The sequence below is a fragment of the Lagopus leucura genome, unplaced genomic scaffold, assembly GCF_019238085.1.
Source record: "Lagopus leucura isolate 7727_CA_CO unplaced genomic scaffold, USGS_WTPT01 Super-Scaffold_100001, whole genome shotgun sequence".
Classification (NCBI taxonomy): domain Eukaryota; kingdom Metazoa; phylum Chordata; class Aves; order Galliformes; family Phasianidae; genus Lagopus; species Lagopus leucura.
Genome location: NW_024962262.1, coordinates 36,443,577 through 36,459,918, shown reverse-complemented (window position 1 = coordinate 36,459,918; position 16,342 = coordinate 36,443,577). Strand labels below are relative to the sequence as shown.

At 38.8% G+C, this 16,342-nt stretch overlaps 1 protein-coding gene across 1 annotated transcript in view; it reads right to left on the bottom strand.

Annotated features, from left to right (window-relative positions):
• PCCA (propionyl-CoA carboxylase subunit alpha) overlaps nt 1–16,342 on the bottom strand; it is a 264,605-nt gene that overhangs the window by 183,505 nt on the left and 64,758 nt on the right. The window contains exons 7-8 of the mRNA XM_042866368.1: nt 7,664–7,795; nt 1,168–1,204 (exon numbers count right to left, since the gene is read on the bottom strand). Coding sequence (XP_042722302.1) covers nt 1,168–1,204; nt 7,664–7,795 — 169 coding nt within the window. The remainder of the gene's footprint in view (nt 1–1,167; nt 1,205–7,663; nt 7,796–16,342) is intronic.

Genomic DNA, 16,342 nt, shown 5'->3' with positions numbered 1-16,342 from the left:
CTGACCACAGCAATGAAACTGAACCATATAAATTCATAGTACAATACACGTCTTTTTATGCACTAAAAACAATTTCATTTGCCAGTTCTCCTAATAGTTTGACTGATAATCTCTTCCTTTTGTTTCTGATGGCGTGACAGTGATCAGTCATTATCTGATTTCCCAAAAGGGGCAAAGGCTGACCCACAGAAATGCTGAGCTTGGTGGTGTTGGCCCACCAGGCAGCCGGGCCCACCATGAGAAGCTTCAGCATAGTGAACTCAAGCAGGCTAAGAACGCAGCTTACACTCAGACTGGAAAAGTGTTCCAGTGGTGAAGGATCATCTGCAGCAGTGCAAGTCCCAGTTTCTATTTGGCAGTAAGGCACAGACATAGCTTTTGGCACAGCAGAGATATATTTCAAGTGGGTTCTTGGAACTATATATAACAGATGAACTTAAATAGCTTCTTATGGCTACTGTCTCTTAACAAGAAGATGCAAAGAAAAAATTAAAACCAAGAGAAATCTATTAATGCACTAAATTCTCCTTGTGGAAAGCATTTGAGAACATGTGTAATTTCAAGCATATGGTTAAATATTTTTGAAAATATTAAGCTCTATTTAATAAAAGCCAAAACTCATTAAGCACATATTAAGGTTCATCAAAACAAGTCCCAGCCAGTTTGCTGGTTGCTCTTTTTGTCAGTCTTTAAGATGTTCAGAAGCTGAGCAGTGACTTTATTTTGGAAAGCACAGAAGAAAGGATGGTGGTGTGGGAGATATTCATGTTAGGTGCACTGCACACAGCGATGAGGAATAAGGATCATAGCATCATCGGTGTCAGCCTCCGTATCAGGAGAAATACACCATGCTTAGCTTCTGTAAAAAGAATACCATGTCCAATTGCAGATAGATACAGTTTGAAATAACCCCTTTAGCCAGATTATTACCCCATATTATATGCATTCCACAAATCATGGCTGCACTTGTTCTGTAAAGCTAAAATGTGATGGTTAAAGAGACAGGGTGATAATATCTAGATTCTTCCAGCCTTATAGGCAACAGGGAACTTAAGCACTATTAAAACATTATTTGTTCTATAGGGATTACTTATTACACATACAATTTAGTCAACCATGTCTGCTGAGAGGCACACAAATCCCACCATAGCTAATTTAAGAACTTACCAATTTCCCTTGCAATTCTGACAGCTTCATCTGCATCCTGTAAAAGCAGGAAATGAGACCCAACGTTAATCCCATCAGCCATTGCACTATGTCCTCGGGGCAGTCATATATTGCACTACTGTCTCCTCTGATTCATTTAATGTTTGATTTTACAACCTTCTGACCCTTTTCAGCCAGAGGAATGTAAAATTAATACCATAAGTGGAATGTAAATTCTACCTCATCATTAGTATACTGAGAAACTCAAAGCAATGAGGAATCAGCTGACAGGAAACACAGACGGGATTGCAAAATGATTTTCTGCAGTTGTTGGAATTTAATGCTAGAATTTAGAAGTTTACAATCAATAATGGTCCATAAATTAGATTGTTAAAGTTTGTCCACCGCCAGCTTGTTTCTGTACTCTCAGATATTTGTCATGTTTTCCTGGTTGTTGTCAGTAGGGGGAGTTGATTCTCTATTGTTTGGGTACGAGTCAGGTCCTGGAAAAAAATCTTGCACAACTTCTTCGAAGATGAAAACTTGTCTACGGAAGAAAAATAAGCACTTCACTTTTGTACGGATTCGTTTGTTTGTTTTATTCATTCTAAGGAGAACAGAACCGAAATGCATAATTTTAAAATGCATCAGAGATGAGAAGATTCATACAATAGTTTCCACTTATAAGCTTGCCGATTACTATTGCATGACAACTAGAACAATTCTGGTTGATGCCACTTTTGCCTTCAGCTGACTCATACCATCACAGCCTGCTACAGAACACACGATGCAGAAAAACCTATTTAGAAACTCAGAAAACAAAAACGTGAGAAATTCTCATTTTTTAATCCACCCGATCTCTTCTCCTGCCATAGTTAACTCTGTTTTCTTCTGCTGCTAACAATCCATTTCCCTGACACGGGTCTAGAAAGGAAAAAGGGTTAAGTTTGAAAACTCCATCCGAATTTGCTAGTATTTATACTATTCAGTGACATACATGAAAAAATCTGTATGGGAGGCAGTAACGTCTGGAAGCCACCAGCTGCTAAGCGCGTCTGAAACTATGGGGGCTGACTTATGAACATTAAAATGAAACCTGATATTTTTAAAGCTTTCAAGGCAATCCGTTTTAAAAGCACACAGGTCAGAACTTTAAAAAAAAAATACATAAGCAATGTTCATACCTGGTTCATTTATGTCCGATAATAAAACAAAATCCTCTTTAAAAGTCTTCAGTACCCTAGTAACAGCCCCATGAAGAATAAGGGGGCTGGCAGGGGAAGTTGTCAGAAAATTTAATTTCCTTTCATTAGCTAGTCTGCTCCACAAATCGGTGCTTGTTAAGTTCAAAGCAGTCCTGAAAGCAACATCAGTTTTAAGTCTTTTTACTCCAGTCACATCTGTTAATGAGATTTTGCCAAATAACAATTGTTTCTAAGTCGACAGATAAATCTACCAAAAAATCCCCCCCAACTCCGAAAAGTAAAAAATAAAATAAAATAATCAGGGTTTACTGTTTTATTACACCTTGCTGCTTTCCGTGACCCTGCACCCTCCAAATTTTAGCTTAAAGGGATAAAATGCATGAAAAGGGTCATTTAAGAATGTTAGTGGTTTCCACACATTGAATTTGAAGGTTCTTTGTTCCTGCCTGTGACAGTTATGCGAGAATACTTCCCCTTAATAGCCTCTCTGTCAGGAAGCGTTAAACCTGCCAAATGCAGACAATTAGAGCCTCTTGAACAAAATGCAGGAAGAGTGATGACTGATGAAGAGCCACGATTATAGTCGGGAAGAAAACTTTTACATTTCTTTTCTCTTGCAAATTCACTCATATATTTGCAAAATAGAATTAAGAGGGGGGGAAACAAACAAACAGGGTAATTTTTTTTCACTTAGTTACCTGCAAACAAGTGGCTAACCGATACACTGCAGCTCACAGGAAGACAGGCTGCAAACAGGGGAGCTTTGCACAGCCACTGTATTTTTGTTTTTAAATATATGTATGCAACACCTACAGTAAAAAAGCACCATCATATCAGAATCGCTAATTGCGTCAGTTCAAGCTTGTACGAACTGAAGGCATCTGCCTGGAACAGTTATTAATTTGTACTACTCAAACATCTGTTTCCTTTAACAGTTCTGATGTATTAGAATGCAAACTCTGTGATACAAAAAAAAAAAAATAATGCATATTCAAATTCTTTAGTCTTCAAAGAGTATTTCTGAAACGGAAAACAAAAACATGTTGTGCTCTAAAAACAGTTCGAAAAAAATCATAAACAACTGACACATTGAAATCTCCAATAGCGGACTTTTGATCTTTTGTAAGAAAGTACGATTTAATGTCATGCCTTTCACTTGCAGATTCCATAAATACAGCAGCACCTTCAGTGCTATTAAAAAGTTAAGATGGCTAAAGTCTGCCTATCCAAAATACACAAATCCACAGTGGCACTATGAGCATTTTGAACTACTTCATTTTGGTTTTAGTAAAAAAAAAAAAAAAAAAAAAAAAAAAAACACCACTGTAAGTCCTCATTCCTTGATTTATTGCCATTTCCTACAAAAGTGCATCGTTATGCATGCTATCATTCTCCCAAAATAACCTGGAGACTGCAAAGAAATACATAATTCTAGCACTTTTACTGTACAAATAAAAGTGTTCAGGTAATAGTGCTACTTTATAAAAATCATGAGTTACGAGTTAAAACCACATCACATTGTTTTGTTTTGTTTTTTTTACAAATTCCTGATTTTGTTAATACAATACATACAAAACACTCAGTTTTACTCACTTATCATAAGAATTTCCAATCTCTTAATGTCATGCACATGCCTCCCTGCCAAGTACCAGCAGGTGGAGACAAAAAAAAAATAACTTAAAATAATGTCAGGATGAAGATGTTTAAGAGACTCCCACAGCTGTAAAATATTGTATTAATTACAAAGAGCTACACAATACTTCTAATTCCTGAGGGTATTGTGTCTTGAGAGTCTCCAAGTCATAACCAGTTTCTAACAATCTCTCCAGCCATCCAGTGAACATTGAATACATCAACACCCGACATCAACACCCCAATTTAAGAATACCGCCAAAACAGGTGCCTGAAACTTAAAAACAGTAAATAAGTAGCCTTGCTGAAAAGCTTAAGCATGTCTACTGACATCAATTACAGAATCACAATGAAACCAAGCAGCCATCCAGAGACATTAATCCTCTGCGTTTACAACCAGCTATATTCTTCCAGCCACAAAACCAAACCAATCTCACACAGATAGACCTTCTTCTCTTTACTTTACCAGTTTTTCCCACCAGAGCATCTCTGCATACTCATTACTCTATCTCCATTTTGTTCTTGCCACATATTTCTCTTTACTGGTCTACAGACAATCTATTCTCAGCCCTAACTTTAGTACAGCCACTGCTCATGTGGGTTAACACCAAGTCTTTTGATCAAGACTCTTGACCGTTATCCCTCTCAGGCAAGGTTTAGGAAACTAACTAGCTAGAGACCTTGAATTAAGAACTACCTTTCAATACATTTGTTGACACTAACTAATACCATCACAGACAGTTTCCTTCCATGTACAACCTTGCCTCAGCCAATCAAGGAACTGAACAACAGACCCAAAATAAATTACTCTTTGTCAGACTACAGCCTCTATTCTCAATTTATCTTTCCATTCTCAGTTTAACACTTGGTACAGAGATTGTCTGTATGAGAATAGTTGGCTGTGTCTGTAATGCCAAACATCCTCTTCTTCAATATCTTTCCACAGCCTACCTCACAGTACATTGTTGAAGCGCTTCCTCCTCTTAAAATTTAATTTCTACTCACTGGGAATTGTTCTTTATACAGTTTCTCCAAGGTGTGATTACAGGAGTGTAGCAACAACTCCATCTATATACTAGCAGTAAGAATTGGGAATTCATTCATAAAGGACCCGAGTATCTGCAGCACTAGCTAACAAGAGCTGAATAAAGACAACTCTTCAAATAACAAAGATTTCCAGTGCAGCCCTGAGATGAATAAAAGAAGCACTAGAAGTTCTTACTCTATGTTTGCTTTAACTATTCATCCACAAAGAACAAATGCAACTGATCTTTCTTAACTTCTGGCATTGTCAGAGGCATGAATGCAGTTTCCTTCCAGCTTTAGACTCCACTACAAAGATGAAACTACCTCTAATCAACTCAAGTATCATGCAGACACTTAACTCCTGCCCAGAACCTTCAAAATGTCTATTTCTCAAAACCAAGAGCCCTCAAAGACTGAGAGCTTCATAGCGCTGTGACCATAACAGATCTCCCAGAGAATGGCAGAAATATGACAGCCTCCAATTCCTTGTGTGCTGATCTTTTGATTATGTCTGGTGCCACACAGCTTCATTTTTTTTTTGTTTGTTTGAAATGGCAAAAATACTACATTAAACCCATATGAAGATCAGGCAATCCTGTATGACCTAATTACTCAGATACTCACTGCAGCAAAACTCAACATCAACACAGGAAGGAGATCAGATGACCAACACAGGTATATATATTAGATTCATAGCAAGGATGAAAATCACAGTTACTGGAAGTTCTGTTTTACAGAACTGGTAACCAAAGCACCAGTTAACTTAAATTTTCATCTAGATCTCCCTCTCCTGACACAAACCGCAATATTGGCAATGCCTGTGGAACTCCCCTTTTTATGATTCACAGGGTGCACTGCAGCTTTTTAATCGAGGGCTCTGTTTTTGTCAACACACTTCAGAAAATCAGGAGCGCAAGGCTGAGGTATGTGTAACTGATACGATATGGAGACTTCAGGATTAAGTAACTACTGTGCAGCTCCTTTCAATAACTGGGATTGGATTTGTCAGCTTAATCCTACGTTCCAGTTCTTTTAGTGTTAACACCATCTACTAACACTATTGAATACAGCTGACTGCCAACCCTTACATTCCTTCATTTAGAGTGTCTGGAACTTCAGATAATTGTCAAAAAAAATCGACGCAATTAAAGGCCTCAGGAAAAAAAAAAGACATGGCTACGTAGGCACAGTTTCATTGATTACGTTGCTATCAAATAATTAACCACTATCCTACCTTGTCAGGTTTGTTTCTTTATATTAGCAGAGTAACAGACCTTTATAGAAGTTTATGCGGTGATAAAACAAGAATTTTGAAATTATTTAGTGAGTCCACTTCAGGTAAACTCTTATGGGGTTCAGATCATTAAGTCAAAGTCCTCTCCTAGCCAAATACTTTCCAGAATATAATGCCAGGATGTATAGAATAATGGGTAGGATATCAAGAGGCACAGTGGGTCTTATGCACAATAGCTTAGCTGCTCCTAACAGTTCATGAATGCTAAAGGACCACAGACACAAGGACTGCTAAAACATGCAGCAAAAAGCCCAAGGAACTCTGTGTGCAACTTAATACTGTCAGATTTCAGCAATACCATGAATGCTGACCTAGCATTCATAAGCAGACTTCCAGAACTGAAAAATTTCTTTGCACTTTTACCCACTGTAGACACATATGCATCACACACATCAGGCATTCCCATCTCAAGTACTGAAGAGTTCTCTTACGCATCCTGATCTTCCCAGCCATCTCAGGATTTTATCATACTCTCATTAGGAAAGTTCTCTACATATTCTCATCAAAACAGATCATTACGTGGAGAGTTAGCCCCTTTATATTCATATTTCTCATTTAGTTGGCCTTTTTTTTCCCCTCCTAAGGATTTAAAATCCAACTTAACTAACACAACTATCAGGACAACAGCATTTAGTTATATGTCCTTTCTTGAAGTACAGTCTGCATTCTATCAATACATTCAGTTGTTCCCCATAACACTGAAATTTCCTATTTCCTCATATAAATAAGATTTATGATGAACAGAAGCCAACAGAATAATAAAAATACATTCTTTTCTTCAACAACAAAAATGTTGTTGAAACAAGCTTCTCACTTTCCTGCAACTCTAAGTTTTACTCAAATTTTATCTGAAAAAGATTTTACTTAAAGAGATCAGCAGTAAGAAATTTCAACACTGGTGATCAAAGTTTTACAATATCTAGGCATACACAAAGGTTTAAAGGCAAAACACTTCTTCTACCTACATAACACAGATGATATGTAAAAGTACAGGAAAGCTTCTAAGAGACCAACACTTAAACACAAAGTAAAAATCAAAAAAAGGAAAGACACTTAGAGGGATAGAATGGCACATCTCAGATTAAACACATTTATTTGCCTTCACATAGAATTTAAAGCAAGACATTTTACAGACTCCATGCAAGCAGTCCTTACTATATAATATATTACAAAACACTCTTCCTCATCTTCCTTCTTCCAAACTTCCCTTTTTAGTAAAAATCTCTACGTTGATTTTAATTACATCGTTTATTGAAAATGAAGTTGAATTTATAATTACACTATGCATCAGATCTTCAATAGGTCTACATTGTTTTAGGCACTGATTCAGAGAGCAGACAGTAGTCTAACGGTTTCTCACCTTGACTACTCCATCAAAGCCAGGGATTGTGTTGACCTTTGCATTCTTGGCTAACAATTTGCTTTCAATCTTGTCTCCCATAGCTTGAATAGCATGCGTGTCAGGTCCGATGAAGGTGACACCTTCTGCTGCCTGCAAAGACAAAGCAGATACAACTTGAGAAGACTAAACTAAAAATCAACAGCCTACTGCAATCACTGCCTTCAAGTTTAAAAAGAGTAAAAATATTATTAATGAATATTTAGAAGACCTAATAATCTGTTTATGCAACACCCCAACAAAACATAAGCAGCATTTCAGCTAATTCATTCAAAAACGTGTATGACCTTGTGAAGCTATGTATACACACAGATTCAAAGCCCCTATAATTAGCATTTGTATGAATCAAAGCCACACCAAAGAAAAATAGCTGAAAGTGGAAGTACTACAGCTTGAAAGTCAGACACATTCCATGAGAAAGTAGAGGCTAGCAAGTGCACCATTATAACTGCTGAAGTAACTTATAAAGATGTGCTCACTAAGCTGTAGTACAGTTTAGAATTTCATTCTGCATTCCTTAAACCCATATCTTAATTAAATTTTAAAATGGAACCATCATTTCTTACATATTTAATCATATTTAACCATATTTAAACATATTTAAATATCTGGGAAAAAATGTAACAAATGTAATGTTCCCAGATCTTTCAGGCAACTCTCTAATATCGATGCGGAAATTGGTCAACATAATATACTTTAATATGTAGGTAGAACATCAAATTGCATTTTCCCCTTCTCCTGTTTCTCTATGCCAGCATAGACTTCAGTGATGAACACAGACATTTTTTAAACCTCTCAAGTGCAGAGCTACTGTGCAGAGCTAAAGGCAATTCCAGCACACCTGTTTCAAGTGAAAATTACTGATGGATCACTGAGCACGTGCATGTCTCAGGTAACTTTGTTATTCCATAATACTATCAAAAGAACAAGCACGTGGGTTTTGCACAATTTTTTCCAGCCATTTCATTGATTATTGCCCAGATCTAAGACACATGTAAGATACATTAAAACAAGGTGTTTCCAACTGATGGGCAGTTCATGGAATAACAACACAGATGCAATAGCAAACATTTCATCTCTTATATCAGGAACTTGTGTTTCATTTCTGATGTATGCTCATACTGCATGTATTAGGAGTGTCAGATAGTATTACAGGAACACTAAAAAGCTCACTGCAAGGACATACAAACCAAATGCAAAGCATCTTTTTCGTTGTTTTGGGGTAGAGGTTTTTTTTATGTTTGTCTTTCTTTTTCAAATCTCAGCCCAACTCTTTAATACAGTAAGTTTATTAGCTCAGCAACACTGTCTTGATGAACAGCAGTCTTACAAACTCAAAAGCTGGGAACACTGCACTAGGAGGGAGGAGGGAACAGAAGGACAGGCATAAGGGTGTACATACATCAATGCCAAAGGAGTAGAACATAAAGGAATTAACATTTTAAAGGAGAGAAACAAGGAGTAGATATTTGAAATTATAGTGACACAAAGTCTGGAGCTGATAGTTTCAGAAATAGCAGCAGATTGCAATCTGAACAACAGCATTTTCAATACGGTGCCTGCATACACTTGGAGGCAGGGCAGACTTCTCTCATTAGGCTGTAATCCAACCTCAAAGTTTTGTGGAAGAAGAATGCTTACACAAATAGCAACTGGAAATTAAGCTGTTCTTTCCATATCACTCAACTAGAAAAGACTTGTTTCTGCAGCTTCTGCCAAAATATTGGCATTTGCAAACCTGGCAAACACCACCTTTACTATGTATTTCCTCCTCTCCTCACTTCTTCCTCCTCTCCAAGTCTACTAGCAAGCACAGCATCTTCATCAAGATAGCTAATCCAAAACTTCTGCTGTTGTTACAGATCATCTAAGATTTCCAGGCTACAATCTATTTCCAACATTCTACTGTAAAAGGCTGGAGGAAGAAGAGATATAGAATAACTATTTCTCCTCCTCTTCCAACCTTCTGTCAGAAGACAGGGAAAGGTAGAGGTCACAGGAGAGGATAGGAACTGCATTCATGGCACTAGCAAGCATGAATCTTTCCAGCAAAAGACATTTAGGAGACATCTTGCTCCACTTAATGTCTCTTTTCTCTTCCTTGTCATCTGGGCATTCAAAGTGACTGTTCATTTCCTGCTCTGATCCAAGAACGTTTCAAGAAATAAACTGGCTGCATCCAGCATATTTGCTACAGGAATCTGGTAGACCTGTAATATTTCCACATGCACACAACTTCTTGTTAAAAATAAACTATCCAAAGATGGGCAGCAGATGAGCATTAATGCAAATCTTACCTATTGCAACTCACGTGTTTGTCTTTAATGAATGCATGCTTTTAATGCTCAGAATTTACAAACTGCACCTGCACTCCTCAGTTTCAAGTGTGACTTTTGAAGAACTGCCATTTAATTGTAAACAATAAGCAATGTAGTGACACCAGCTGTTCTATTCCCATATAGAGTTCATCAGCATCTTCTCTAATGTGACATTGGAATTAACTGTCATAAAAAACACTTTCTCAGCTGAAGGGACTTCTGGATAAACTCTTGCAAATCTCCTTACCTTAACAGGAGATAAGATCACATAATGGCTTGAGTTTGAAAGTTTCAACTCTTGCTGACACGGGCAGGGCTGCCACCCACCAGCTCAGGCTATGCAGGTCCCCATCCAGCCTGTCCTTGAGTGCCTCCAGGGCTGAGGCATACACAGCTTCACTGGACAGCTGTGCCAGAGCCTCACCACCCTCTGAGTGAAAAATTCCTAACATTTAACCTAAACCTTCTCTCTTTTAGTTTAAAGCCGTTACCCCATCAGTCCTATCACTACACAGATGGTGTAAAAACTCAGTTTTCCTATTGCTTGTAAGTTCCCTCCAAGTACTGGAAGGCTACAATGAGGTCTCCTCAGAGCCTTCTCCTCTGTTTTCTCATAGTAGAGGTGCTCCAGCTCTCTGATCAGTTTTGTAACTCTCCTCTGGACCCTCTCCCCAAAAGCTCCACATCGCTCCTGTGTTGGGGGCCCTGGGCTTAGATGCAGCACTCCAAATGGGGCCTCAAGAGGACAGAGTTGAGGGGGACAATCACCTCCCTCTCCCTGATGGCCACCTCCATTTTTGATGCAACCCAGTACTGTTGGCCTCCCAGGCTGTAACTGAATACTGTTGGCTCATGTCAAACTTTCATTTCACCAGAATCCCCAAGCCCTTCCCCATGGGGCTACTCTCAATGAGTTGTTCTCCAGATATATACATCCGGGCTTATCTCCAACTCAAATGCAAACACTTGACCTTCTTGAACCTTATTGGACACTCATGGGCCCACTTTTTAAGCGTGTCCAGGTCCCTCTGATTGTCAGCCTTCCTTCTGTTGTATCAACTGCACCACTCCTCTTGGTGTCATCACCAAATTTGCTGAGGATGCTCTCAATCTCATTGTCTAGGTTCTTGATAAAGATGTTGAAGAGACTGGCTGCTGGGGGGCACTACTCATGACTGACCACCACCTGGACATAGAAACACTGAACACAACCCTCTGGCTGTGATCATCCAACCATTTATCCACCAAGTAGTCCAACCTTCAAATTCATCTCTCTCTAATCAAAGATGCTTACTTGATCTCTATGCCAAAATCTTGTCAACTCAGAACACAACTCACATCCAGAAAAATGCCTCAACTACTTCATTGCCAACAGACAAGTAACATACTAAATGATCAGTTCAGAACTCTAGTGTCTGATACTGAAAATGCCAAAAGTTTAACATAAAAATGTAACAACATTTTAAGCTCTCCCAAAATAAATAAATACCAGCACTTATTAACTGGCGTTCTGTGATAAACATGGAAATAGTGAAACTGTGCAAGAAACAATTACCAGTGCCTAATGACAGCCCATCCATCAACATCTCACCACATTCACAAAAGCTCACACATTCTATATCAAAACAGTTCTTCCAAAAGCTCTATTACTCCTCCACACACTATATAGCAGAATCCAACATTGAAGACTTTAACTGAATGAGAACATATCCAGTTTTACAATAAAGTAACACGTACCCACCATTTTCTTCAGAAACAAACTTGTATCAGAGCTTTCTATTTTGCATAGTCAAAGGTACTTACTAACAGGAAATATATAAAAGAACATTTTCAGAATACATTCCATATCCAGTAAGTTATTTCTTCCACTAAAAAAATAGATATTGAAGAGTTTATGCCAACTTTCTATGTTTCCAAGAGCAGTAGATTAAGCATGGGCAAGATTTGGAGAACTCACCTAGGACGTCTGCAGTTGAGCTGTGTTTGACAGACAACATTCCATCACTAACACCTGTCTGTCTGGAGCAGATTGAAGGGAACTACATCTATTAAGTAGCCATCCTCCTAACATTTGGAAATAAACTGTCCCCCTCTGACACACTCTGAGATCGAAGGAGGAGATTCCTTTACTTCTCCTCCTGGATGCAGAACTTCATAATTAATTCATTATACATTAAGCAATATAAAGTCAGCCTCTATAAAATAATCTCCATCTCTCTTAGTAACATAACACTCTTCTGTGGGTTTCTGAGTATGTGGCAAAACAGCCAAATCACTGCGAGGCCTCTCAGCACTGCAGGGAGTGACAGACCAGTTCCAACTCTGCTTTAGACAAAACAAGCCATGCTTAAACTTTTCTGCTTTTACCACATTAGTTATAGACAATTAAGCACGCTTTTTGGTGTCCTCGTTCAAGCCAAGATGTTTGAATCTGCACATAACACCAGCCTGAGCAGCTCCAGCCAAGGAGATATCCCTTGTACTAGAGAAAAGAAAAACACAGGTACCAAGAACTTTGTGTTTGCTTTCAGGATCATTTGGCAAGCGGATTCTTCCACTCAAGCCACAATGATGTGGCAAAGCACACTCCAACTGCCCAGCTGCAAGAGCCCCTATAATTATTTCACCACACAGAAGTAATGGCATTAATGCAGGTTTTGTGCTTGTTCATTCCTTGGTGCCTGAAACAGCTGTAGGAAAATGTTTCCCATCTCTGAGGAAACAAAGGATAAAGGGATCTCAGAAGCAATTGCAGATGCCCTGCCTTATTGAAAATAGATGTCCCCAGGTAACCACAGCTGGTTTTAAACATCTTCAGCAGAATTCAAACAATCTGTTGCATACAGCCACTGGATCATAGGTTTTCAAACTCACATTTTGAAGATTACCCACGCTCAGGATGCATCCTATTGGAAGATAGAGAGCAATAGCAATTCACTCGAGAAAAGTGCTTAACCCCAGAACCTCTAGCTGAACAAACTCAGAGCCTAGAAGTGTGTCAGGAGTGACTGGGGCAGGAAATTAATGAACCTAGCCACTTCTGCCCCATGCTCTCTCCCTTTTCTCCTGCATGTCCCTTCCTACTGTCCTACCCCCTTCCTCTAGAGCAGGTTCTGGCCCACTCAGTTGATACAGATGACAAACATGGGAGAAAATGGCCTAGGTTTCCGGGGGCTTGCTTTATGGGTTAAAGTAAGCTAACAGAAAGGCTTAATGAGCACTGGAAGAATAGCTGGAACATGCAATTATGTAGAAGCTCCTTCTGGGGAGGCACATCCTCAAACTCTCAGGTGTGCTGGAGAGGGAAGCAACAGTGCTGAGATATTGGCCTACTCTTGTACTTAGTCTGTATTTCTGTTTTGTTTTGTTTTGTTTAACAAACTTTAAAACATTGCTTCTCCGAGCAACATCGTCTGAATCACAGAATGGTTGAATCTTGAAGCAAACCCATTTTTTGAACCAGCAAGTGCCATCAAGCAGTGGAGCAACTTCAGAACAGAATCAGAAACAAGACTGCAGTGAACTAATAGCAAGTGCAGGTTTCAACTTACCATACATACTCTAGAACATACTGGTGAATTAGATCATTAAGGAAAGTTCAAAGATAAGAACTTCATTAGAAAATGGTATCATAGGTTTGGTTTTCAAAGTTTAGTTTCAACCCTCACCTTTTTACTTCCCAGGAAAATTGGGAAAAGGTTTCCATGAGAAGCTTGCTTGTGGCTGACAAATTTATTCATTCTCACACTGAGGAAAGATTACCTGAGTTTTACTGCCCTCTTGAAACACACCCCATTAAGGAGGCAGATCCAGTGGGAAAAGGAAGTAGCAGAAGTCTGGCAATTATATAAGCACTGTAAGAGTTCCAGAAAAAATGGTATCTGCCACAGATATGGTCTCCTGTCTACAGCAGGAATCAGCTGCTATGTAGGTAGAGCTATTCTGGCACATAGCTCATCAGAAGGAAACAGACCGTTACATGCAGCTGCCTGCAACAACACATAAAGCAGATCAGATAAGCAGCTCAACTAAAGGTTGACATTCTCAAGAATAACTAGAACAGCTAACTCAGCTCAAAAGTCCACAAATCACAAGGCAAAACACAGGGCTGAAAAGCAGCTCTGGTGGCAAATGGAAGATACAACACAGGTTTAAACAACCCAGATAACAGCCAAGCAGTAAGGAGAAAAAAAATCCAATCAAAGTAGCCAGGTGGAACATCCAAAGACAGATGAGACTCAGGAGTCCTCTCAGAAAAAGAAGTGGATGCTTTATTGTGAGATCACCTCACAATACAGTAACTATGAACACTGGGAAAGACTCTCCCCTGGGAGATCTTGTATAGGAAACATTCAGTAGGTTAGAAAATACTAAACTGATAAAACGCTCAACAGTTGAATGTGGTAGAGATGAAAGAATGCAGTCAAGCTTTCTGCTAAGATGCACAGAAACCACCTAATCAGCTCCAACAATAGGAATCTGGCAACGAAGTTACTATCCTTAAAGCTCACAATACAGCACACATACAGAAATGGTCCAAGTAGTCTGTAAATTTAACACTGGCAAATGGAGAACTTCCTTTAAAGCAGTCTTTAAGCTGGAGAAGGCTTAAAACAGCAGCACGCCTAGGTACTGTCATGCATCACCAAAACAGTAACCCTCCAGCTGTTCAGCAACCAAGAGTTTCTCCAGTCATTTTTAGAACGGAATAAGCAGGACTTCTGAAGGAAGAAAGTCTTAGGAATAACAGGAGAAAGAGGGTGTGTACGACATTTATAGCAACAGCAGCATCCTTCATTAGAAAAAATACTTTTTAAAAATGAGAGCAGCAGTGAAGAAAAAGTTCTTCTATACAGGCTCAAAAAAGAGCAGCATAGTACCTGTTAAGGGAATACTGATGTAATATAAGCAGATGGTAGAGGGGGAATGCTGTAGCGTCCTATTTCTTTCCAACTACACCTCCCTTTGGCAATGGTAGATATTCCTGGAGGTCCAGCTTTTGTTTCGTTAGAGGGTAGGAAAGGGAGGAGTATCACAATCACCTGAGTTTGCATGAGAAGCAGGCAGGTAGCTTGTTGTGGCAACCAGCCTGGGAAGAAAAAGGCCAACTCTGTCCATCACTGCTAATTCAGAAGGTGTCAGCCCCAGGAAACTTGCTTGAGGAAGGAAGGAGTGAAGGAGATGGAAATGAAGATGTGTGCTGCTCGACTTGCCAGACCTCATTGCATGTTTTAAGTTCTCTTTGAAATAAAATTTGTTGTTACTTGGCTCAGAAACAATGCAATTTAGAAGCTAGTTGTGACACTACACTATTCAATCTCTGTACTTGATTTAAATAGGTGTATATACACTGTAAGAAAATGACACATTAAAAGCATTTATCTGAAAAACGGAAAAGCTAACGGAGTGAAAAGGCCTTACCTGAAATTGACCACAGCTGCATTTGAGAAGTTTGTCGCAGCTCTCAGAACTGAAATTAAAGAACACTAAAGCATTTTCACAATCACTATCTTCAACAAGAAAAAGAGAAGAATGCTCAGCAGCCATTCTAAAAGAAAAAGGAAGAAAGCTAGAGCCCACTTATTTACTAAGAGAGTCTCTTCCCATTACAAAGGTCAACAAACTTCTTTTAAGCCACTATAAGAAACACATTTCATTTATTTCATATTGGTGTGAATGTGCTCACATTGGTCACTGAAGTGCAAAGGATCAAACAAAGGCCCCTCTTACTCCGGTCCACTTAAACTTGCCTGAAATGCATCCTAAGGATGTGGGAAGAACACGCATTTATGTATCATACATATAAAAGTAACTAAACCCACATGCTTTCTAAATTGTAGTATACATATATTTGAACATTCATAGGGCAGGAAGAAAGTTATCAATCTGTTAAATTACACTCAAGTTCAGTTTAAACAAATTCAGACACTGTTGCTGAATCAGCATACACACAGTCTAAGGGTACCTAAACTGCACTGTTGCACCTCTCTGACCTGCATAAGCACAAGGAAGCAGCCAGAGTATATCTAGATCAAGTTGTGAAGCCATATTGCCATACAGTAAGTGTACAAAGGGTAAATGTGTTTGCATCAATTGAATATTGCATTCGAAAATCAAAAATGTCTCATTAACCAAACATTTCGTTGTGTACATTACACTTTTAGAGTGGAAAACAGTGCTAGTCAATTTCCAGGTCATTATCTTCTCAAGTGAAAGACACACAGAAGAAACTTCTTCAGAGCTTTAAGATTTGGTGGGAAAAATGAAAAAATACCTTTGGGGCTCTATTCTTTTAAATCTTCACTTTGTATGTGACCATCAA